Source organism: Uloborus diversus, chromosome 5 (genome assembly GCF_026930045.1).
Source record: "Uloborus diversus isolate 005 chromosome 5, Udiv.v.3.1, whole genome shotgun sequence".
Lineage (NCBI taxonomy): Eukaryota > Metazoa > Arthropoda > Arachnida > Araneae > Uloboridae > Uloborus > Uloborus diversus.
In genome coordinates, this window is record NC_072735.1 from 110,852,499 (window position 1) to 110,878,069 (window position 25,571).

General features: G+C 33.0%; 1 protein-coding gene across 1 annotated transcript in view; it reads right to left on the reverse strand.

Moving 5' to 3' along the window:
* LOC129222477 (probable G-protein coupled receptor CG31760) overlaps positions 1-25,571 on the reverse strand; it is a 91,646-nt gene that overhangs the window by 11,279 nt on the left and 54,796 nt on the right. The window contains exons 7-8 of the mRNA XM_054856991.1: positions 8,916-9,054; positions 7,375-7,480 (exon numbers count right to left, since the gene is read on the reverse strand). Of these exons, the coding sequence (XP_054712966.1) occupies positions 7,375-7,480; positions 8,916-9,054 (245 nt within the window). The remainder of the gene's footprint in view (positions 1-7,374; positions 7,481-8,915; positions 9,055-25,571) is intronic.

The window sequence follows — 25,571 nt, forward strand, 5'->3', positions numbered from 1 at the left end:
ATTAACTGAAAACAATAGAATTCTCAATGAAATAAACCCTAAAAAATTCAAAATTATATTTCAATTTTATTTAAACTTCTCACCGATTGCAAAAATTTTGATTAAAAGTTTATAGACACGCTAAAAGGATTCCTTTTCCTTTATAACGTTCAAAATCTTTCTCTTGCAGTTTTATCGTTCAAAGCTTTCTTGCAGGTGTAACAAAATGCTGTGTATCTTCATTGGGTTAATCAACTGTATCAAGCGATTTCCACAATGGGGTCGTTTCCGAAATTTTAAAAGTATTTGTTTCTGAAAGAGCGTGTTTAAAAACATAGGATTTGACCATTTTCTAAATATTCGACAAAGTTTAGTATTTTTTGACAATTATTTTAATTAGTGCGCAGATTCAGTTTCATTTTTTACGCTTCTGCACATGACATCACAAGTGATAAATTGCCATCCACTGATGCCATCAGCGCATTTTTAATTCGCTTCTTTGCTCACATATAGTGGCAACGATATGGTTAATAGCAAGCGTAGAGCGTAATATTTAATTCGCTTCCGAATCATCATAGCCTGGGAATGCGGTAGACAACAAGCGTAAATATTCAGCGCACCAGTGGAAAACGACCAAAGTACATCACTTGTGACGTCATAAAGACCACGCCTTGTTTGAAAAATCGGACATTTTAAAAAATTAATTAAAAATCAAAAGTTGCGTTACTTAATGCGCTCATTATATCATAACCTATACATCTGAAACTTGTTGAGAAACAACGACTTAACGCCGAGACTTCTTCAAGATAAAAATTAAGTGATCCGAGTTAAAACAATTGCTTTGAAGCTAGAAAGTCGCCCGTTAATACATTGACTGCTAGGGACGAGATAACTCGTCCTCCAGCCAACACGTTGCAATATTTTTTCAGCGGGTTCCATTGGCTTTCCTGGCTGTTCTGCCGCGCATAGACGAACATTTAGACAAGGATCAAAAAGAGAACACAATATGGCCACTACTGCGTTTGCTGTGAAAACATTTTCTGATGCAAGCAGGCGTGCTCGCGATCAAACGAGAAAGCGCGCGAGTTTTAGTGCTGTAGTCTCTGAGTAAATAAAAACGTAAAATGAGCAAACGTCGAAGATGCAAGTGAAATATGTTACTTTATCGGATGATGAACTAGTTGACGATGATGACATTGACAGGTGTCGCGTTATCATGCAAAACATGTGCGTCCAAACCTACCTTATGTGTTGTCCCTTGCTTTGAAAAATATCACAGCGTGGAAAATTTCTAGAAAAAAATATAGAGAATTTGTTTTGTATGCTGCATGATTCATGAAAAAGTCCAATAAAACTGTTTTCCTTCAAATTATTTCAAATAATTAGCTTAGCGCAGGGAGTCCATATATAGGCTGTCGACGACGCAGTCAATGTGTTAAGGTATGACGGGTGAAAATTGCTTCTGCATTTGAACGAAGTCATTGCCTGTTTGGTGATATTTTGATGGTTGAAATGGTTAACCTAACTCCAGTGGATTAACCCTAAACTCCTGTAGGTCCTTCATTGTTGACCATTTTTTCGTTTCTTCATTCCCCTAAAATGACACAGTCTTAGCAGTAAAACAGTTAAGTGACCAAATCGAGTTCAGCCTTGTCACAATAAAGCCTTTCTCTATATGTTAAACATTAGCAAAACATATTATCAACTTATCATGCCGTGGCGCGATTTTCATTGTTGAAACACGCGGGTTACTCGATCATCGGCTATTATTTATATGAGGATGAGAATGAAGATAGCTTTCAGTGAATCGCCGTAAACTGTTAGTGAGTTCCTTTAAAATAAGAAAAAATAATATTTAGTTTTGCCATCAATATAGGTAAAATTAAGAAATGATGAACGTTTGATCATTAGGCTTTTAATCACAATTTAATTTTTTCACAAGTGGTCAGTATGCAATAAAATACTTATTTGAATGCTGCTGTGGGAAGGTAAAGAGCAGTATCTGCAGAAACGAGTTTTTTTTTTGATATTTTAAGAATCGCGTTTTGGATTCCATACTAACAAAAGGGAAATGTTGCAATTAGACATTTTTTTCGTGCTTTATTTTCGTCGGAAACCGTACAATAAAGCTAAAATTTAATAGAGGGCCAAAATGCAAAAAAATGAAAAGTGAAAAACTTACAGATACTACCTCTTACCTTCCCGCGGAAGAATAATGTGAAATTTCTCCTCCTATCTTTAATGTAAAGATTTTTTTTATAGATTCTTTGTCTTTCGCATGTATACGAATTCGAAACAAAATATCAGTTTGAGATTCAGAATCTAGAAAAAAATAAAACAACTAAAAAATATCTCAACTTCTTCGTATCATTGTAACTATATAAGAAATAAAATAGATTCTCTTTTCTTCGATGTTTCATGGAGTTCTTTCAAACTCAATCCTGAAATTCACTTATGAAGACACACAACATGAGTTTCACCTTGCTCACAAGACCATAATCAAATCGTATTTTATCGATGTAAACAGTGCCTCGTTTTTGGAAATATTTTTCTTCTGCGTGTTTCTGCGTGAGTATAAAATAAGATTTGTTATTTTGAAAGTGCCAATTTTTTACAATTTTTGTCTTTTTAAATTTTTTTGTCATGGTTGAGAGATGTCTTTCGTTCTTTTTATAATTTCATTTTGTAACATTTGCAATTTATTTAGCTTTATGAATAACTATTGGCATTAACTCTCATTTGCTGACATTTCAACTTAAACTTATGAAAAAAAAGTGCTTGTTTTTCAGCACCTCTTTTGGAAAAATTACACAAAACCAAATAAATAGTACGTATTAGGGATGCATCAATAAGGAATAGGCCGATTACCGATTACTGCTTAATCAGTTGTTGATAATCGGCTGATTAATGATCATAATGATTATTTTTAATGCTTTCGATTCAACCGTCACTTTTTAACTTTTCTTTTCTTTTTTCTTTTTTCTTCTTCTTTTATAATCATGTTGTGTCATCAAAAGCTGAGGTTAGGGTATCATCGTAAACTTTCGGGAATGATCCTGATTTTCTTTAAGAAATAAAACAAAAAATTTTGAGGGGGGGGGGAATTAATACGAGGGTCCAGTGGGATCATATACACATTTGTTTATTTCTGTTACATTCTGAAATAATATTAATAATATAAAATTAATAAAAATTGCTGTAAGGCAGATGATATGAACAGTGTATGGAATGGGAGGGGGGGGGGAGCTAGGGGGATAAATAACTTTCAAATTCCAAATTAAATGTCCAGTAATTTAATCATTCTTTGCAGTGTCATGTGAATTTCAGCTGTGAGAATGGGGTCGCTTCCAAAATTTTAAAAGTATTTTTTTCGGAAAGAGCATGCTTGAAAACATAGGATCCGACAATTCTTCAAATAATTTGTTTAAGTTTAATATTTTTAAAAAATTATTTTAATCGATGCGCTTTTATTGTTTACACTTCTGTCGATGACATCACAAATGATGAAATGCCATTCAGTGTTGCCATTCAAGGTCCAAAATATCTAATTTGCATCCTTACTCACGTGTATTGGCAACGATATGGTTGGTAGCAAGGGTAGAGCGCAATTTTAATTCGCTGCTTGATTATCATAACGGGGAAACGTAGTAGAAAGATGCGGCAAAGTGCATCATTTGTGACGTCATAAAGATCACACCTTGTTTGAAAAATCGGACACTTAAAAAAATTAATTTAAAAAAAAACTGTTGGGAAAATGAAAGTATTTTCTGGGTCCATGTAATTTTTTTTGCTCATTCTGTCCATTTCAATGACTAAAAGTAGTGCTTTTAACTGAAGGAAACCACCCCATTATTCTACGCACTTTTTAAACTATTTGTTTTTACACTGTACACTCTCATACTGCAGTCCTAAAATAAAGTTTGCATCAAATTAAGTTTATTTATTGTTCATGAATATATTCATCATAGTTTCTTCTTGAAAGTATGCTTAAAAAAATTATTTTGAAAAAAAAAAGTAATTTCTGCCGATTAATCGGCAAAATCTGGCCGATTGTAAATATGCTGCAAAGTGGCCAATCATGACCGATTAATCGGTGCATCTCTAGAGCTTATATAAAATGATGCTTTTATGAAAATATATTTTAATATAATTGCTAAAAATAAAAAAATAAATGAATAGAATAAACAGTTTTTCAATTTTAGCTGCATAATAAAAGTGGTTGCGGTGAAAATGCTGTACTTTAACAAAACTTTTGAGCTACCTGTATTGTGCAAAATTAGGCTACAAAATGTGAATCGCGGGTTCCAAATTTCCCAGATGAAGTTCTGAATTTTACCGAGTTATAAAATACGAATATGTAAATCTGGGAGGATTGCTGTGCTTCAAAGAGTTAGCGCGCGTTAGCGATTAAGTAACGAGAGTCCCATTGTTTGAAATAATTTAATTTTAGGAAGATAAATAATGAATGAGGAAAAATAGAACTTCATTGCTACTCAAAACTGCAGTCCACTTTACAATTTCTAATTTCTTGCCTAGGTAATTAAAGAATCGTTTTTGACAGCTTAGCGGGTATAGTACGACTCTGATAAGAAAACGTTTGACATTGGGAGAGTTGATTTCTAGTTGGTCAGGAAGAGGAAGATTTTTTATATAGACACGTCCAATAGCACTGGTTTGGTTGTGTAACATATGTGATATGTTTTTGACTGACTTATGGCCTTTTGAGTCCAAAAATTAGTTATGTTTAATCTATCAACTCAAGTTTTTTTAGTTACATAGGGATCAAAGTGACCCATTTACAAAATATTCTACATTTTTGAAAAATATAAGACAAGATAAAAGATATTTTAGGAAAGCAGCAATTACATACATTGCGTAGACAAAACAAGAAAATCCCTTGAGTTACTGATAAACATGGAATTATAATATATTAATCACTGAAAATTAGATTTTGCCGTGACAGTTCCAAAAATTAAAATTTGTTACAATCATAAATAATAATAATATCTTGGAAAAGGAACAATTAGTTTTAATTAAAAAAAGGTTTATATCAAACGAAACATAGGAATAGGAGGAAAAACTTTACTTTGGGTTAGAAATTGGCTTACTGGTAGGAAGCAAAGAGTAGTTGTGAGAGGAAATCATTCTAATTGGAGTGATGTTTTAAGTGGGGTTCCTCAGGGATCAGTGTTAGGGCCTCTTTTGTTTATTATATTTACGAATGACATCAATGAAAATATTTCTGGAAGCATGAATTGTTTTGCTGACGATGTAAAAGTTATGGGGATTGTCGAAAATGAAGAACAAGTAAAACAGCTGCAAGAGGATTTAGATCATATTACTAAGTGGGCAGATAAATGGGGTATGGCAGTTAATGTAGGGAAATGTCAAGTGCTACACTTAGGTCTTGGAAATAAACGTATGAGATATCGTTTACAGGGTTCAGTCATAAATCAGGCAGAAAATGTTATGGATCTGGGTATCTTTATTAATCAGGACTTCAAGTTTAGTCAACAGTGCAGTATTGCTAGTAACAAAGCCAAGAAAATGCTTGGGTTTATCAATAGATCTATTTCAAACAAATCTAAGAAAGTTCTTCTGCCTTTATATAGGAGTTTAGTAAGACCTCATTTGGAGTATGCTGTTCAGTTTTGGTCGCCTTATCTGAAGAAAGATATTTTTGTATTGGAAAGGGTTCAAAGAAGGGTAACTAAATTAGTAAGGGGACTCTCAGATTTAGATTATGATACCAGACTTAATAGGCTTAACATGTATAGCCTGGGGCAAAGGAGAGTCAGAGGGGACATGATTCAGTTATTTAAATTTATCAAAATGAAAGATGTAAATGGATTAAATTTTTGCGGGGAAAGCAGGACAAGGGGTCATTGTTTTAAGCTATTTAAATCTCAGGCTAACTTGGAAATCAGGAAAAACTACTACTTTAGCAGGGTCGTGGGCACTTGGAATAGCTTACCGGAAGAGGCGGTAATGAGCAAGGGAGTGGATAGCTTTAAGAGGGCCATTGATCTTCATTGGGGACTAATTAATTGACTAGGACCAGCCTAGCTGGGCCCAGAGCCTGTTGCTGGTCGTCACATTTGTATTTGTATTTGTATTTGAAAGGAGAGTAGTCGAGTTTCCTGTGATATACGCTCTCCCGCGAAAGTGATCATGTTCACATAAGGAGTTAGAGCAAAATTCTGACTTGGTAGAAGAAAATTAACTACAGTTTTTTTGATATCACCAAACTCAGCAATTCCAAAACAGCTAAAACACCTTTCTCAAAACAGCTTGTGTTACAAAGTTGTGTTCCCTTGTGTAGTATACGAGGGGGGACCCAAAAATAATCGGATTTTTGTTCTAAAATATTTATACATTAGTTTATTCACGAAATTTCTCAGTCTCCTTCAAAGTGTTCACACTTAGATGCAATACACTTGTTAATTCTTTTTTTTCCACTGTTAGAAGCTCCCCTGGAACTCTTTAACTTTGACCATGTCCAGTGCCCGTTACGAAGCAGTTTTTACAGCCTCTACTTCATCAAAACGCTTCACTTTCAGAATTTTTTTCATCCTCGGGAACAGAAAAAGATCACAAGGGGGTAGGTCTGGCGATATGGGGATCATGGAACGACTAGCCACCCCTGAGAGGCCAAGTAGCGGTTAATAGTGAAGGCTGAGTGTACGGCAGAGTTATCATGGTAAAGGAGCTATTCTTCGGATCACCTGCGCGAGCTCCAACTCACTCTTGTTTCTTGTAAAGTTTCGTCAATCGTAAAACGACGACTCTCGTTGATTTTTTGGCGGAATATTTCAATGTTTTCATCATTTCGAGACGTTGAAGGGCGCTCAAGACGATCATGATCTTCAACATTCATACTACCACGTTTAAAACGCCCAAACCACTGGCAAAAATGTGTACGGATTATAGCATCGTTCTTGAAAGCTCGTCGAAGCATTTGGTAAGCTATTCCGTTGCCGACTTTTCAAGCAGGAAGCAAAATTTCAAGCTTACAGTTTGTTCTTTTAAATCTGCCATAATGAGTTCGCAGGCGGAGAGCAACAACACCTGAGAAAAACCAACACTATGATCATGATCAGACGTTATCAACTAGACTGACGCCACTTGCACAGCTGGTTTGTGGTCTCTACTTGAGCCATCTAGCTAGAGAACAAACACTCTACTACATCTAGGATTGGCATCGCACTATTAGTCCGGTTTCTTTTGGGTCCCCCCTCGTAAAACGTTATAGCATAAAGTATTGGCGAGGCAAACAGGCAATCTCTACCTATATTTCAACAATGGGAGTCATTTAATCGAACATCTCTCCCGAAAAAAAAAAAAAAAAAAAATGAAGCAAAGAAGGAGGGAAGAAGGAATTGTTTATTTTCTTACCTTAGGTCCGAAAATGAGAATGACTGTGATTGTTGTGCTGAGCTGCGTTCGTACAAAACCGAACAAATATTTGATGTCTGGTCCAGCGTTCGGAAGGATGACAAGACTGAAAAAATATAATTAATAGAAAAGGTTCGTAAACTGTAACCTGTTAGAATTAATGAGCATAAAATATGAAGTTTGAAAGAATAAAGTTAGCAAACTTAAGTGCAAAAAAAAAAAAAAAAAAAAAAAAAACCCGGAAAAATAAAGAAGAAAATTTTAAATGATATGATATGGAAAAAGTACTTCAAATACTTCTTGACATGCAGGTGCGATATGTATAGTATTTGAAACATAAAATATATATTTAAAAGCGGGCAGTATCAATAAATTTATTTTAAAAATTGGAAGGACATCATAAGCATATATGTAATTATTTTTAAACGATTTAGATAAATTTTAGTTTCAGGTCAGGTTTTTTGGGGTTGAAATGAAAGAGAAGGGCAGCATCTCAATGGATGAAAACACCAACCAGTGGACCAGTGCAGTATTTTCTTGCCATTTTCTTTTTGGAAATTTGTAGAAGGAAATTACTACTGTCAATTCATCTCGGAAAATGTTTTTGCAATATTATTCAACACATTCGCCTCCCCTCAAAGGAATATTAGCACTATCAAACATACAAGGTCTTCCGTTTTAACCTGCAAAACTTCTATTTTCGCAACCGTTAGTCTTAGATCCATACTTTCAATTACAAAAATGTTCAAAATCGGATGTAGAGTTGAGATATAGAAAGTTTGAAGTAAAAATGAAAATGTGTCAAAAAATAAAAAATTTCACTTTTTATACGGGCCCCCCAGGCCCCATAACTTATGTTAAGGGGAAATAATCTCCGTTGAAAAATAGTTACAGCACAAAAAGTTTGAAATTATTACGACCAATATTCACCGAGATAGGAAACGCAGCATTTTGTGACTTACGCCACTTTACATTCACCGTTAATAACACCTTTTGGGAGAAAATATAGGTTTTGCAGTGTGTTTTTGCGTATCACGGCATAACATTTGCATTTATTTTTGAATAGCAATGAAAAATATAAATAAGCCTTTTTTTTTTACTTTGACAACCTGTCATTCTTCTGAAAGGGCGATAAGATCCAAACTCATCTTCTGTATGGTCCCTTAAAACTTTGAACTGGAATATCTCCGTGAGTTTTGGTCGCACAAATGTCAAATTTTTGCGTCATTAATAGTTTTCAATGGAGATTATTTCCCTAAGCATACGTTAGGGGACCTAGGGCTCGTATAAAAAGTTAAAATTTGTATTTTTTGGCTTATTTTTATTTTTGATTCAAATTTTCAATACCTAAATTTTGCATCCGATTTTGAATATTTTTGCAATTGGAAGTATGCACCTAGGACTAACGGTTACGAAAATAGAGGTCTTGTAGGTTATACCGGAACACCCTGTATAAAACTTCACAAAGAAATACACATTTCGTTGTTATATGATGTTTTATGTCCAACTACATTGCTTATTGGCTGAAAAATACGACTTACTGTATCATGACCATGATGATGTTGACAATCGTGATGCTGTGAACAGCCCAACTAATGTGTTTGGCTTCGTTGAAGACGGACTCAGCATTTCTAACGTTGTAGCAAACTCTGATGCCCCAAAGTAAGAAGAGAAACTCGCCTAATAGGAAAGAAGCAAACTTGAGAAAATAATAAAAATATCAGATTTTCATGAACTTTGCTTACAACCTAGTTTTAAAAATGAATAGCAAAAATGTTTTTTCCTTTAAGGGGTCTAAGGACTCTTAACCTTAAAAATTTTCGACTTTCTGGAAAAAATATATGTTATGCCTAATTTAATTTTGAACAATTCGATCCTTATTTATCACCATACGCAAAACACTTCTCAAGTTATCGTAAAAATGCGTAAACTTTCCCCATAGAGATTTATGTTTACAGCAGTTGTTTAAATCTCTTTTTCTTGGGTGCCGGTTTCTCGTTTTGCGTGCGTGATATCTCAGAAAGTTTCTTATGTATTTCCGTAAAACTTTTCATGCATGTTTGTCTGATTTATTTTTATGATCTGAACCTAAATTTTAACTAAAAATGAAAATTAATAATAAAAAAAATACATTTTTACCCAAAATTTTGGAAAATTTTTGATATTAATTTATGAAATTTAAAAAAAAAACCCTAAATATTTTTTTAAAAAATAAATTTAGGTTCAGATCACAAAAATTCACCGGAAAAACATGCATTTATAAGTTTTACGGAAATATATAAGAAACTTTCTGAGATACCACGCACGCAAAACGAGAAACCTGAGAAAAAGAGGCTAAAACAGCTGCTGTTAACATAAATCTCTATAGGGAAAGTATACGCATTTTTTCGTTAACTTAAAATTTTTTTTGCGTATGCTAATAAATAAGGTATCAAATTGTTCAGAATTAAATTAGGCATAATATATATTTTTCCCAGAAAGTCGAAAGTTTTGAAGGTTAAGGGTCATTAGACCCCTTAATGAAAGAAAAATCTTTTTCCTTAGTTTTCTTCGCATACTATTACAGGCAGAAAGTTTTTTTGCATGTTTCATCCGAGTTAGACATTTTAAGTCGAAGATTTTAATGTTAGATTTTACAATACGTAGCTCAACTGAGTAGAAAACTAACTCGTTAAAATTGACATCGCTTTTAGTGCCTTTTTTTGAAATTTATCTTGTGTCTCACAAATTATCATTGCTGTATAGTCTGTAAGTTGTAACTTTTACGATTGAGTTTTGAACTGAAAATACAAAGATTGTTACGAAAATACCGTAAACTTTGTAATTTATTTCAAAAAAGAAGCTTTGTAAATGTCGGCTTTTTACAAATGTACTATTTTCGCGGCAAAGTTCACTTTCCGCGTTTTTTTAAAACTTTATTTTCTAATTACTGTAAATGATTTTCATTTAAAAAAATTATATAACTTAAGAGAATTTTTTTCCGGAATAATTTTATTCATTTCAAAAGAAGAATTAATTTTTACAGGAATGATAAGTTTTTAAGATTTATTTTTATGTGAAAATACAAAGACTAATGAAATTATAGAGAACTCAGTATTTTATTTCAAAAAGAAGCTTTGTAAATATGTCCTATTTATAAAATACTACTTCTCTAGTGAAGCTTATTTTTCTTGTTTTTTTCTCTCTAATTATTCTAAGCAGTTTTCAATTAAAAGCATCATTTTGAAACAAGGTTATTTGCTTCAACCAGAAAGTACACTTTAAAAGAAATTACATCCTTTAAAAATTTATTTTTTTTTCTTGAAAATAAAGATTGTTACGAAATTAGCTTTAGCTCAGTAATAGGGTGGGCCGAAATAAGCCGAAAAAATTTTTTTTTCGAAATTAATTTTTGGATAGCGCGCAAAACTTGCGTAGTGAGCTAGTTAGCACTCACAAAAAATTTCTTGGATATTAAAAAATATCTAGCCGGCGCTATTTGACACTGAAAATCTGAAAAAAAAGATAAAAATGAATTTTTGTCGAAATTTTTTTGAAAAAACTAAATTACAAATATTTTGCAGGAATGCACAGAAAATGTTTTATAATGAGCCAGTTCAAGCCCATAAAATGTTTCATTGATTTTAATGAGCATTTAACCGCTCATTTCCGACATCAAAAATTGAAGAAAAATGAAAAAATATTGAATTTCTTTAAAAACCATTGTGAAAATTATTTTTCAAAATTAAATCATAGACTAATTAATTAAATAGCACTATTAATCATAGTAATCATTATAACGCAATAGTATCATACATTTTCAAGAATTACATATAAATATAATAAAAATTTGAAAAAGAAATCTTCAAATTTGATTTATAATACCTCATGCATAACGAATATTATTTTTTAGAATAATGTTATCCCTTGTTATCAAATGATGGAAGTTCTTTCCTAGCTTGAAGTTTGGCACGAATGTATCCATCTCTTGCTGTTTCACCTCGAACTTTTATTGCAGCTTCGGTTATTGGTTTCACACAACGTTTCACAGCTTGCGTGTGACAGGGAAATTTCTCGAATGTGAACTCTGTAAGCTGTTCTTTGCACATTTCTTTCAATTGTTAGTCTTTTAGATGCATTGTAAGAGGTCGCTCTGTTACAACACAGTTTGCCCAATCAACTAAATCAACGTAATCAACTGCTTCAAAATTGAGTTTAGGACGCTTAAAAAATCGTACACCATCCGAGCTCTTCGTCTTCTTATTTCTAGAGTTTAGAATGCGCCTAACAGCTAATTCCCGAATGTATTTTCTTGAATCAAACAACATTGTCAACAGTAGCTGTTCAGGATGAGCGAAATATGCATTAATTGAGAGAACTTTGAAAATTATCCACTTAACGTTGTCTGGAGACTGTCTTGCAAGAGAAATCATTTTCCAAAATTACTGACAGTTCCATACTGACCATACTGACCGGCACCATACTGACAGTTCGGTTTCATTTTTATTTCAAACCACATTGGAGCATAAACTAACATTACATACTTTACAAGCATTGTAAGATTTTCTGATGGAGTTGGAGTGCCTATATACAAGGGTAAAAAACGGTTTGCAGTTGTCAGCCATCGCGCATGACTGAGTTTGCCTGGGCTACTGTCAGCCATGCTAGAAGGACAACTACCATCTTTTATGGCAAGACAGATTCTATACAAATATTGTTGTTCAGTACTTAAATTTTTTATATCTTCCATTTCCAAAACCAGAAGATTGCAGTCAATTTTATCAAATTTGACCACCGGATTTTTTTTCACAATCTCTAAGAAGTTGTCCGACAGCTCCAGAATAGGAATGTGGTCCCTTTGTGCAACCGTCCAATTCCAGAATAAGATGCCTCAGTGACAACTCATTAGCATGCAGCAGATATATGTTCCACTGTAAAAGTCTTTTGAGATATGTCTCAAGTACACGAATTACTCCACCTTTCCATCCCGTATTTACATTTGTTCCGTCGCATCCAGTAACCGATAAGTTAAGCAAGCTCATAATATACTTTTTTACAGAGCCTATAATACCTTGAAAAATTTCTTTTGCACTTTCACCAACTGTTAGTGACAAATGACCGATGTACTTGCTACATGGTTCTTCTATCAGTGCTACATGTGCTTCAGATGCTAATTTTTAATGGCCAGATATCTTTTTAAGGGTGTTATCTTTGCGGCCGTCAAAATACAAACTCTTTATAGCTGTCCCTTTAATTGCTCTTAAATCCCTTTCTCTTAGCTCGCTCCTTTTTTTATAGACTTCCCTCCGTACTTTGTTTTTATCGACTATGTATTTTTGCTTTGTTTAGGAGAAACTAGTCGAAATCAGCGAGAACTTCTGTAGCAATTTTAGCCACTGCTCTAATTGAAGCCCCAGTTAGATCCGCTGCTAAAGCTGTATGAGGCATAGAAAGCCTCATTTGACTTGTCGTTGTTGATGGCGCATCAGTTCGCTTACGTTTTTCTTGAAAGCGGATAATTCAATTTAAAATTGTCATCTGTAATTTTTGTGCTTTCTCTTGATTCAAGCTATGTTTCAGGATATAATAATTATAAAATAATCTTAGGAATAATAGAAGCAGTTGAGCGCCGTTTATTATCCAGGAGAAACAATTGGAACCGAAGATTAAAAAAATTACCATCTTATGTAACTATCTTTTATTTGAGTTTGTGCATTTTTTAAAATTGGCGTACAAATGTCGCATAAAATTGATTGAATTTTCACTGTTTTTTCTAAGTAATGTATTGCGTAACATTTCAGTATTAATTTATTTCGAAACTACTTTAATTTTTTTTTTTTTTCTCATTTCTCCCATGTTTCAGTCTTAAAGGAGCGTAGCTAAATATTCTACGAAATGTATAAAAGTCTTTGAGGATTTCAACTAATTCACTGACAGATATTTCTAATGTTTGCTGAAACTAGCTTCAAACTTTTATTTTTGACCCCCCCCCCCTTTTTTGAAAAAAAAGTGCATTTTTGCCCCTTTTTTTTAGTTTTTCAAGGTTAAATAGCGCCGGCTAAGTATTAAACAAATTTAGCGAAATTTTTTATAGGTAATAACGGACCCATATAGCAACTTTTCCGCACTATCCAAAAACAGATTTCCAAAAAAAGTTTTTTCGGCCCACCCTACTCAGTAATTCATTTCAAAAAGAAACTCCGTAAATGTTGTTTTTTTACAATAGCAGTATTTCTGCAGCAAAGCTTATTTTCCGTGTTTGCCTGAACTGATTTAGAAACTCGTTAAAACTGTTAACATTTAGGTTTAGATTTCTGAAGTTTATCCTGTGAACCACAAATCATTATTGCTAAATGTTCTGTAGTAAGTTCTATTGGGTTGTTCGGAAAGTAATTTCGTTTTTGTGTGAAAAAGTTCTATTAATTCTACGCAGTAGTTTTTGGTTGGTGCCCTTTTAAATATGGAGAGCAATAAGAAGCATTTTCGTCATATTTTACTTTTTTACTTCAGAAAAGGTAAAAATGCTGTCCAAGCGATAAAAAAATTGACGGATGTGTATGGAGAAGGCGTGTTAACAGTACGCCAGTGCCAGAACTGGTTTGCAAAATTTCGATCCGGCAATTTTGATGTCGAAGATGCACCACGGTCTGGAAGGCCGGTCGAAGCTGACAAAGATGCGATAAAGGCATTAGTTGATGCAAATCGGCGAATAACCACACGAGAGATCGGTGAGAGATTAAATTTGTCGAATTCGACTGTTTATGGCCATTTGAAAGGCATGGGCTTAACCTCGAAGCTCCTCAAACGTCAAGAAAATGATCCATTTTTAAAACGGATTATTACTGGGGACGAAAAATGGGTTGTATACAACAATGTTAAACGCAAGAGGTCATGGAGCAAAAAAGATGAACCGGCTCAAAGCGTGTCAAAAGCCAACATTCACCAAAAAAAGGTGATGCTCTCCGTTTGGTGGGATGTCAAAGGAATCGTTTTTTTTTTGAGCTTTTGCCGGACAATACAACGATTAATTCAGAAGTCTATTGTCATCAGCTGGACAAATTGAATGATTCACTTAAAGAGAAGAGGCCCGAATTAATCAACAGGAAGGGTGTAGTGTTCCACCAGGATAATGCGAGAGCTCACACAAGTTTGGTCACTCGCCAAAAACTTTTACAGCTTGAATGGGACGTACTGCAACATCCACCATATTCTCCAGATCTGGCGCTTTCCGACTACTATTTGTTCCGGTCCCTGCAAAATTTTTTGGATGGCAAAACTTTTACCTCAAATGAAGATGTCAAAAATCACCTGAACCAGTTTTTTGCCAGCAAGGACCAAAACTTTTATGAGAGGGGAATTATGTTACTGCCAGAAAGATGGCAAAAGGTGTTGGACCAGAATGGCCAATATATAATTTAATAAAATATTTATTCATTATACGAAAACTGTCTTTCATGTTCCCCAAAAAAAACGAAATGACTTTCCGAACAACCCAATAATTTTTAAGTTTGATTTTTGACATGAAAATACTAAGATTAATACGAAATGATCGAGAACTCAGTATTTTATTTCAAAAAGAAGCTTTATAAATATGTCCTATTTACAAAGTATTACTTCTCCAGTAAAGGGCTATTCCATAGTAACAGACTAACAATCATAGAAGATAAATAGGCTTAATTTTTTATAAAAATATATTTTTTTGCAAATTAAACATGGTTACAGTTATTACATGACTTTAGAAGATAAAAAAATGGTTTCATTATGAATAATTATAAAACATATTAAAATAATGAACAAAAATATGCCATTGTAACAGACTAACAGGAATTACCCTGCTTTTTAGATACCTTATTGATTTTGCACATTTCTTATAGAATAACTTCTAACTTATTATAAGAAAAGTGTATTTCTTTTAAGTGGGAGTAGATAAATGATATTTTATCAAAAGTTGTTTTCTGGAACATTGTTAATTAGTAAAAAAATCAATTCTTACCTGTAACAGACCAACATCAAATTTGTAACAGACAAACAAGTAATCACAAGAAAAAGAGCAATCCAGGTTCAAATAGATTTATTGACTTGAATGCTAGTAAAACAAAAGTTAATGAGTTAAATTTAAAGATTATACATCTTTAAACAATTTGAAAAAGTCATTTGACACCTGGAATTGAATTGGGGCTCGTCTAAAAAGCCAACAATCGAATCGCGGTCAACATGGGAAATATCTTCCTTTTCTGGAAAAATAAAAGTATTGTTACCACTTTTTTTAACAAAAGTAATAACCGAACGAGAGTCATCAATTAGATTGGTCACTTGTCCAATAAAATCCTTTGTCCGAGAAGAATTTTCGTGCGAGAATCGGACCACAACCCAACATCCAAGACTAACTTTCTTTGTCTTTTTAGTTTCCAAATTACAATTGACCTGTTTCAAAACATCAGAACATTGAACTTTAAAATTGAAAGTTGTACCTTTAATTTTAGAAATTTTTCTTACTTCTACTATACCTTTCTGAATAGTGCGAACACAATGTATTTTGTGTGTTTCTGGTATTGCCAAGATATTCTGAAATTTTAAATCTAAATCTGGTATACAGTTCTCAATTTCAGATTTTCTAACAAACATGATAATGGTTTTTACAAGATTCCGGGCGGCATTTGCAAATTCTTCAGCATTCTGAATTATAACTTTTCTTGATTTAATTTGAATCCATACAAGGTGCTTAATCATGCCACCAATCCCATCGACGGCCCCTTTGCCATGGGAGGTTGCAAAAAAGTTCCAGTGAACTTGAACTCCTATTTCATCTTGAAAGTAAGTCATGTTAAAGAGTGTGTATTTTTGTTTAAAATGCTGACTGGCACCGTCAGAAAATATCTCCACTTGTTTCACTGTAGGGTTTTCATTTTTGAAACTTTCAATAATTTTTTTTATAAAAACATGCACAGCATATTTGTCATGGTTCAAATAGTCTGAAATCATAGCGTAAAAATGGGACTTATTTTTGAACCATATCACACATGTGAAGATGGTAACTTGATTTTTGGCCCAGTGAGCACTTTGCACTTCATCTTGGTGCGATATCGTGAAATTTTCTGCAAAATCAATCTGCATTAAAGCAGAATCGTCTTTTCTTAACTTTTGCAGCATGTTGAAATATTTATGCTGCTCATCTTTAATATAACTATGCTTTGTGTATGTAGGAAGTCTATTTAAAATTTTTTCAATGATTTCATCTGCTGTACCCTCATTTTTCACTTTCACAAGTCGTTTCTCTTCATTTAGACACCATTCATGCCAAGAAACATCAAAATCTTGCAAGTCTGTTTCGTTAGATATTTGCAGAACTTGAAGTAGACGCTCTTGGGTTGTGTGGCATGCAACACAGTCCCCCATCATACATTTTTCATTTTCCACATTGCATACTAATTGGGAAATAATTTCATTCGGTTTCTGATATGGTGATAAATTTGACAAGCCTTCCAACAGGTAACTGAAATTGGCATGTATTTGACAAACACAAACGTTGCTAGGAGTTTCTGCCATTAACAAAACATTCTTGGGACGCAAATTAGCAAATGAAGATTTTCCTATTTTAAATGTGGGGTTTTCCTTTTTATAAATTTGATATACTTCATTTAAAGTCATAAATAAGTGGCGTTTTTGAACCTTTGTTGTTAGATTTGTTTCACTATCTGTAACTTTAATAACATCTTTTTCCTGGTGCTTGGTGTGAAATGTCGTCACGACAGTAAAATTTAGCAACGCTGTCTTTAATTTCTCTTGAAATAGCATTATGTGAAGTTTTCTGGCTTTCCTCATATAAAGGCTTAAACTTATGAGATATATGCTTCACTACGGCATTTCTTTTTCTGGGGCTTTTAGGCAACACATTTTTTACTCTAGAAACAGCTCGAGAAAGTGCTGCAGGAGAGGCATATGCCTTCTGTTTATCATTCACTACGGTGTGCACTGCTTCTTCACTCCTCTTCTTCCGCAGTTGTCTCATCGCTAATTTTGATTTTCTTCTGTCTTCTTCTATCTGCTTATTTGTTCTTAAACTTCTTTTAAGTGCATGTCTCTTTTTATCTTTTTGTTTCATTTTTTCTTTTTTTTCATTATTCATTCGCTCTCTGTACTGTCTCATTCTTTCTTTAGCTGGAATCGGAGCCATCATAAATACTCTGCAAAATAAATTAAAATTTTAAGTTTAAAAAGAATTACAATAGATGTATTCTATATTTATGCTACAAAATATTGAGTAGGAGGAACTGGATTAAACTTGTAAACTTAAATAATGCTTGTAGATGTTAAAAATAAATAGATTTGCTCAGAACACATTTATTATTGGTAAGGAATATATTTAAAAAGACTAAATATTCATCTTAATTATATTTTATATTGTTAAAGCAATTTGAAAATTTAAAATAAACTTAATTTAATTTAAGTTAGTCATCAGTTAGTCTGTTACACAGAAAATTGTTAGTCTGTGACACAATTGTTGTTAGTCTGTTACCACCATTAAAAAAAAAATATGGCAAACACAGCTGAAATACTGCAAGTTATAAGTTTTTAAGCCAAAATGTAATACTTCTGAAAAATTTAAAGCTGATAAAATAAATAATTAATATTTTAATATAGTTATTTACATATTTTTGTAACAGACAAACATAATACATACCTTTAAAAAAAAGCCAAGAATGGAGCTAAAAACTCCAACAACCTTCCAGAATGAACTTTCTCAGTCAAATGGAGGCAGTGGAATGTGGAAAATCAACTTCACTTTCCTTCTGAACCTGATTACAAACTGGTTTTGGAAAGAAGAAAAGCAGTTCTCTGCCTGACTATTTTGAAAGTCAATGTGACCTTCAAAAGACTGGTTTCTGCATTTTTACTTTTCAGAATTTTGGAAAAGGCATAGCAAATCTTAAAAATATAGGTTTTAAGCTTTCAGAAAATATATATATATCACTTGATTAGCAAAAAATGTAAATTACCAAAAAAGGTAACATTGGCTTGGAACTGCCCTAAAGCTTATTTTCCGTGTTTTTTTTCTCAAACTAGGGGCTCTGCCCCCCGCTCGACAACGCTCACCATCCCCCGAAGATTGCTTCGCAATCTTATTTGATTTGCAAAGATTTAAATCGTCGATTAGAAAGAAACTGCTTGGATCAAAAAGCACCTGTTCCCCGAATTTCAAAATAACTTGTACCAACTTGCATAGCCGTAAGGTCTAAGGGGCTCCTAAACATTGAAAAACTGCAGTTTTGTACGTTAGAAAAGTTGCTTTCATATTCGTGGTCTCTAGTAATATATTTTGCTCTTTAGCTCGGGTGTTGTGAAACTGATCACAAGAACTTTGAACTGTTTTCTATTTTTAATTATTCAATTCTTTATTTATCGTCATTTATGTAAATTTTGATGTAAAGAAATTTATCTGGCAGGTGGCGCCAGACAAAATAATACCTTCTGTTGACAAGTAGTTGACTGCTTTTTTGTTTCAGTGGAAGCGCATCTCTGCGCGTTGTAGTGTGGATGGCAAACATCAATAAAGTCCGTATGTAAACGCATTGAGTTAGTTCTTGTACCTATGTGTTCAATCTCGCAGATAAAAAATGGTCAGAATGAAATCGAGGAGTCTCCCAACATCGGGGGCTGAATTGAGTTGAGCCTAATATTTTCCGTTAAAATCGAAACCCTTAAAGTTTGTGAATAAGAAGGAAGGAACATGCGAATCGAAAAGACGTAACTATGGCAACGCGAAACAAAACATCAATAATTTTAATGGAGATGAAATTATTCGAACTTTATTTTTAGCGGCTTGTAACTTTTTTTTTCCTTTGGAGATAGAAGCTCAATTTTACGACCACAGGTCGGGTTAGATCTGAAATTAAAAAAAGCCGCTCTTTTTAGTTTCTTTTTGACACCAGTCAAAAAGAAAACTGTGGGACAATTTCTTCGCTTTTTACTGATAGATTTAATAAGGAAATATGTGCCTAAATTTTAGCTTAGCATAAAAAAGTTCGAGCCAAAAACGCAAATAACTCCCGCCGTAACTAAGTTAGATCATTGAAACAAATTGCGTAGAATGCGGAAAATTCTATTCTTTCCAACGATATGTAATATTAATACAGTTGGCTCTCTGTTTAACGACTTTCAAGGGACCACAAAAAATCGTCCATAAGTAGAAAACGTCCTTAAATAGAATGCTTTTAACACTACAGTAGACCATCTGGGACCGTGAAAAGTCGTCGTTAAATAGAGAAAGTCATTAAGTAGAGCGTCGTTAAACAGAGAGCCAACTGTATGAGCAAGTAGTTTTTCACCCTTTTAATAGGCAATAATAGGCAATTTACACGAAATTTGAGCTTAAAAATATTAACTACAAAAAAACTAATTCGAATTTAAAAAAATAAAACCCCAGGTGCACACCCCCGGGGCTCGAAGTAATTTTGTACAGATTTTCAAGGCTGTATTTGCTATGGGGGGGGGGGGGGGCTCCTGGACGCAGGTCCACCACAGACTTCCTTCCAGAATTTCTTCGAAACCTTATTTTTATTTACTACTAGTGGCACCCGCACGGCTTTGCCTGCAGTAGAAAATTAAAAGGTCTTTTGGTTCGCCTGTATGTTTACAAATAATGTATGATGAATCCCTCGCCAATTGGCTTGCCCATTTTACGGTTCTACATTATGATAACTTGGTAATTTACTCGCCCATCTTATGATAATTTTGCTCGGGAAAATTTTCTTAAAATTGGAATAGAAAAAGAAAAAAAAAATCGAATTTTCGAAAAATCGCTTCCAGATGCACACCTCATGCTACAAACTAATTCTGTGCCAAATTTCATGAAAATCGGCCGAACGGTCTAAGCGCTATGCTCGTCACAGAGATCCGGACAGATAACCAGACAGAGAGACTTTCAGCCTTATTATTAGTAAAGAAAAGACAAAGAGAAAGAGATTATTCGAAACGATTTTCAATTAAAATCATCATTTTGCAACAAGGTTATTTGCTTCAAGCAGAAAGTACATTTTAAAAGGAATTACATCCTTTTAAAATTTATTTTTGTTCTGAAAATAAAGATTGTTACGAAATTAGCTTTAGCTCAGTAATTCATTTCAAAAAGAAACTCCGTAATTTTTTTTTTTTTTTTACTATAGCAGTATTGCTACAGCAAAGCTTATTTTCCGTGCTTGCCTTAAGAAACTCGTTAATACTGTTAACATTTAAGTTTAGATTTCTGAAGTTTATCCTGTGAATCACAAATCATTATTGCTAAATGTTCTGTAGTAAGTTCTAATTTTTAAGATTGATTTTTGACTTGAAAACACGAAGATTGATGCGAAATTATAGAGAACTCAGTATTTTATTTCAAAAAGAAGCTTTGTAAATACAGTAGGCGCCGCTTAATGTGATCACTTTGGGACAAATATAATTTGATAACAATATCCGACTGATAACAATAACCGAAAAAAATCCAGGAGACACAAAATAATGATTTTTTTCCAATTGAGGTGCATTTATTTTGGCAACCTCAAATTAAAATCACAATGACTCAACTGAACGCAGTTTTAAATTATAAATTATTAAATTAACAGAATGGAAATATCTGAATTACAAAAAGTTAAAGCTAAATTATGCAATTTTTAATCACATAGTAATAGGTAAAGTAAAATAGTATGACCGTTTTCCCTGACATTCATAAACCAGTTTCAAAGCACATTCAGCTTTTCTATCTTTTCCAGCATGGTTTTGCTTGTTGTTTAAATTTTAATTTAACTTCGCTTTGTTTTCAATCTCGACACAATTATTTAACAGCTTACAAAGTAATGGCAACAATGGAGGTCCTACATCAATGCCTGCTACATGTCCAGCGACTGAATTTTTTTAGGTGCAAAAGAAAGTTTTCATAGGGGGAGTCTGGTCACTGGGGGCGAACTTTCTGTAGCTTCATTCCTAAAAAAATTTTGAACTGCTATTGAAAACCACAAAATGCTACACAGAAAGTTAGTCTCGCAAGGGTTTGCCTATGTACAGGGGTAGGAGTTCAAATTTAAAAATTCCAGGACATAATTTTAATAAAATTCCAGGACAATTCCAGGACATCATTCATGACTTTACAGATTACTTTCGGAGCAAGTGGAACCTACAATATATAACTATTATGGCACAGAAGAATAAATGGTTAATTCAATCTCTTTATTTACTTAATTATTTATCCAGGAAACACTGGCAGTACTGCTTAGTCCCAGCAATAAGTATATCTACTAATTTTCATCACTATAAAATGAAAACTATGATCTCCAGCTAGCAGATGAGGCCATAAGATGGATTTAGAAGGAAAATAAACCAGGGGTTCGCAAATTCTTCCGATTTCTGGTACCCCTATATGAGGAATTAGAGGGTACTATGAGGAATTAGAATTTCCTCCTAGCACCCTACTCTATGTGTTACATGCAGATTTAGTGATACCATGGACACTTCGTCTTCTCCTAGGGAATCCCAGGGTGCCGCAGCAAAGATTGGGAACCCTTGACATAAACAATGAAATAAAACTAGCAACTGCAGCTGCTAGACCCATGAAAATTCAGTATTTTTAACAGTTCTCAAAAAAAGAAGAAAAAAGTTATCAGCTAAAGTAATATCAACTTGCATGTAAATTTCAAAAAATACTCTGTTCATGAGATGTCAAACTATTTTCTAAATAATTATGATAGCAACACATTTTAGTTTAGATGTTTGTTGAAACATTGTTACATATATACATTATACACTCATGAACATATTATATATTAATACATTTTTAATGAGAAGCAATTCTCTTGATTTTTTAAATTCATTAACAACTTTACAAAGATCTTGATGAAATAAGGACCAACAAAATGAACAATCTAGCAACTTACCTCTTAAAAACATCACTGAGCTTTACTGTGAATTGAAAAAGTAGGATACACAAGCAGAATATTCCAAATGTTATGTATTTATATGTTCTCCAAAGATTAATAAATTTCCATAAGTTATTCAAATGTTATTAACAGGCTTTTTGTAACCCAAAGATGAGGAATAAACATGAATTATAAAGGAAGGAAAATTTAAGCTTGCCTTTGCCGGAACAATATTAGTAAATGAAAATTTCAGGGAAATCCCCAATTGTACTAAAACAATATTTAAAAAAAAAAAAAAAAAAATATTTTTAAAAACAATTCAAATTGAAATTTCCAACAAAATAAATTTTTGAAATTGAATTAACATTTAAAAAAAAATTATGACCAAAATTTTAGAAAAAAAATTAGGAACCTAGTGATATTTGCCAACTAAAAAACTATAATTGCAATGGGCTTTAAGGAGTCACATAACCTCAAAAATGACCTTTTGACCCAAAAAAATTTTAATGGATTTTAAAATTGCTTTGAACACGCAGAAAAAATATCAATCTAGCTCAATTATTTAAAAAGTTATGCATGATTTTAGTTCATTCCCGCTATGTGTTTTAATGGAAAAGCAAAACTTTGAAGTGTTTTTTCTGAATGATCCTTTTTTGTGCTTCCATGTTAGCAAAATCACTAAGGATTTTTTTCGATTAAGAAAGTAATTTTTAAATAATATTTTTTTGCACTCAGGATAATATGTTTAACAAAACTGTGCATTGAATAAGCATTTTATAAATTACTAAAATTTTTAGAGCATGTTGAACCTTTATAAAACATAAGATAAGAAATTAAGATTGTTTACATAATAGACCACGTGCAACGCGGACAGCACTCAGAAGCTGCGATGGCGATAATCTAAACGAGCTACGCGAACACGATGCACAACAACGGTTCATTTCATTTCACTTCATTCTGCGCCACCGCGCACCTACACTCGCAGAGCAGATAGAAAATTCAGGGAACATCTTGAATCCCCGCACCGCTTCATTCCCTCCCTCCGTAGAACTTTCTTTTCTACCAGTATTTTTACAGCGGCGAAGGTGTGAACGTGAACCCTCCAATCCTCAAGAGGCGCACGATCGTTTCGCACACAGTGCATGCGCTGAACCTAGATGGCCCACGTGATCAGCTGAGGAGACGGTTGACGGCAAATGAATACAGCCCGGCGATGGGATTGCAGTTTTCACGCTTTTTTTTTCAACGAGGAAAACTTTATTTTTTATTCATTCAAACAAAAAGAAAGGCTTGAAATTCCAGGAATTCCAGGACATTTTTAAACATTCAAGGACATTCCAGGACATGAAAAAAAAAATCAGGAATTCCAGGAATTCCAGGACAACTCCGAGCCCTGTATGTATTTTTGTTAATTGAGGAACAAAAACGGGGGGAAAAGTTGAAAGTTTATGAAAAAGTGATAACAATAAACGAAGACGCTGATTACAATATCCGACTTTTTTAACGTGTGTTAACATACAAGTGTTCCGGGACCTCGTGATTCTGATAACATTAAGCGAATGATAACATTAACCGTGATCACATTAAGCGGCGCCTACTGTATGTCTTATTTACAATGCATTACTTCTTCAGTAAAACTTATTTTCCGTGTGTTTTTTTCCCTAATTATTCCAAACGAATTTCAATTAAAAGCATCATATAACTAAACGGATTTTTTTTTTTTTTGCAACAAGGTTATTTGCTTCAAGCAGAAAGTAGGGGAATGTGGGGCAAAGTGAAATGGTTAAGTTGACGGAGCTTTTTCAAAATGAACAAATTGGAAATGTGTTTTGAAAATTACAGAACATGAAGAAAGAATATTGTATTTTATATTAAAACTTTTATTTAAATAGTATTTTTTATTTTTGGTAGTTAATTTTCGCTTTCAGAAAAAAAAAGGAAAATCCCCCCCCCCCTTTTTTTACGGGGAAAAGTGAAAAATGAAATACTTTTGCAGTAAAATATTTTCTATTTAACTATAAAAAGTATTTTTGATCAAATGAATCAGTAAATAAAAGGTTTAATGAATAAATGAAATTATACTGAACAAAATAAACGAATAATTAAATAAATTAACTAATTAATGTGTGACGACAAATAAAAAGTGAGTAAAAGAGTGAATGCGTAAGAACGTAGGTGAATGAATAAATAAATAAGTGAATTCGTAAATAGAGGTATGTTAATAAAGTAATTAATAAAGAATACCTGAGAAATTTAACAAATAATTGAACAATGAAATAAAATTAACTATTTCGCTTTGCCCCATCCACTTTGCCCCGCATGTAATTGTTAAATTGTACAAAATATTTAAAATACAAATAATCGTAATATTAAGTAAATAAATACTGCACCGAATATTAGAAGGTCTCAATTAATATTGAGACTGTGTGAAATATTTACTACTTGTGTATAATTAATTTGTAAATATTATATTGTTTAATACATATTTATGTGTTTGTACTCCAAATAAAACCGGTTTAATAACACTGCGGACAGTGCCTTTGGCGCTCTTTAGTGCTGAATTTTTTTCTACTTACTCATGTTGAACTATAATCAAGAACTTCTTAATTTTTTGTGATTGACGTTTGTAATTTATGTTTTATAATTCACGTTGTATGTTTTAACTTTATTTTATTTTGCTTACTTTTTGTTATGTATATGTGTTTTTGTTAATAAATCTTATCTCATAATAAATATTTCAACTGTTAGTTACGAGAACTTTATCGTTTAATAATGCCAAAAATAATTTTCGACTTACAACAAAATATTACAATATGAGTATCAATTTTTGAAAATTGATTGTACTATCATATTCTATAATTTTCAGAGGAAACGTTTTCTTGACTGGAATAGCCTGCATGTGTTACTACATAGTTAAAATGTTACCAGATAGGTGGTACTAAAAGCAAAGTAAATATTTCACCATTTCATTTTGCCCCGCTATTTCACTTTGCCCCATATTCCCCTACATTTTAAAAGAAATTATACACTCTTTTAAAAGTTATTTTTGACCTGAAATACAAAGATTGTTACGAAATTAGCTTTAGCTCAGTAATTTATTTCAAAGAGAAACTCCGTAAATATTGTTTTTTTTTTTACAATAGCAGAATTTTCAACTAAAAGCATCATATAACTTAACGGCTTGTTCTTTGCAACAAGGTTATTTTCTTCAAATAGAAAGCCCACACACACACACACATTTTTAAAGAAATAATGCCCTTTTAAAACTTATTTTTGGCCTGAAATACAAAGATTGTTACGAAATTAGCTTTCGCTCAGTAATTTATTTCA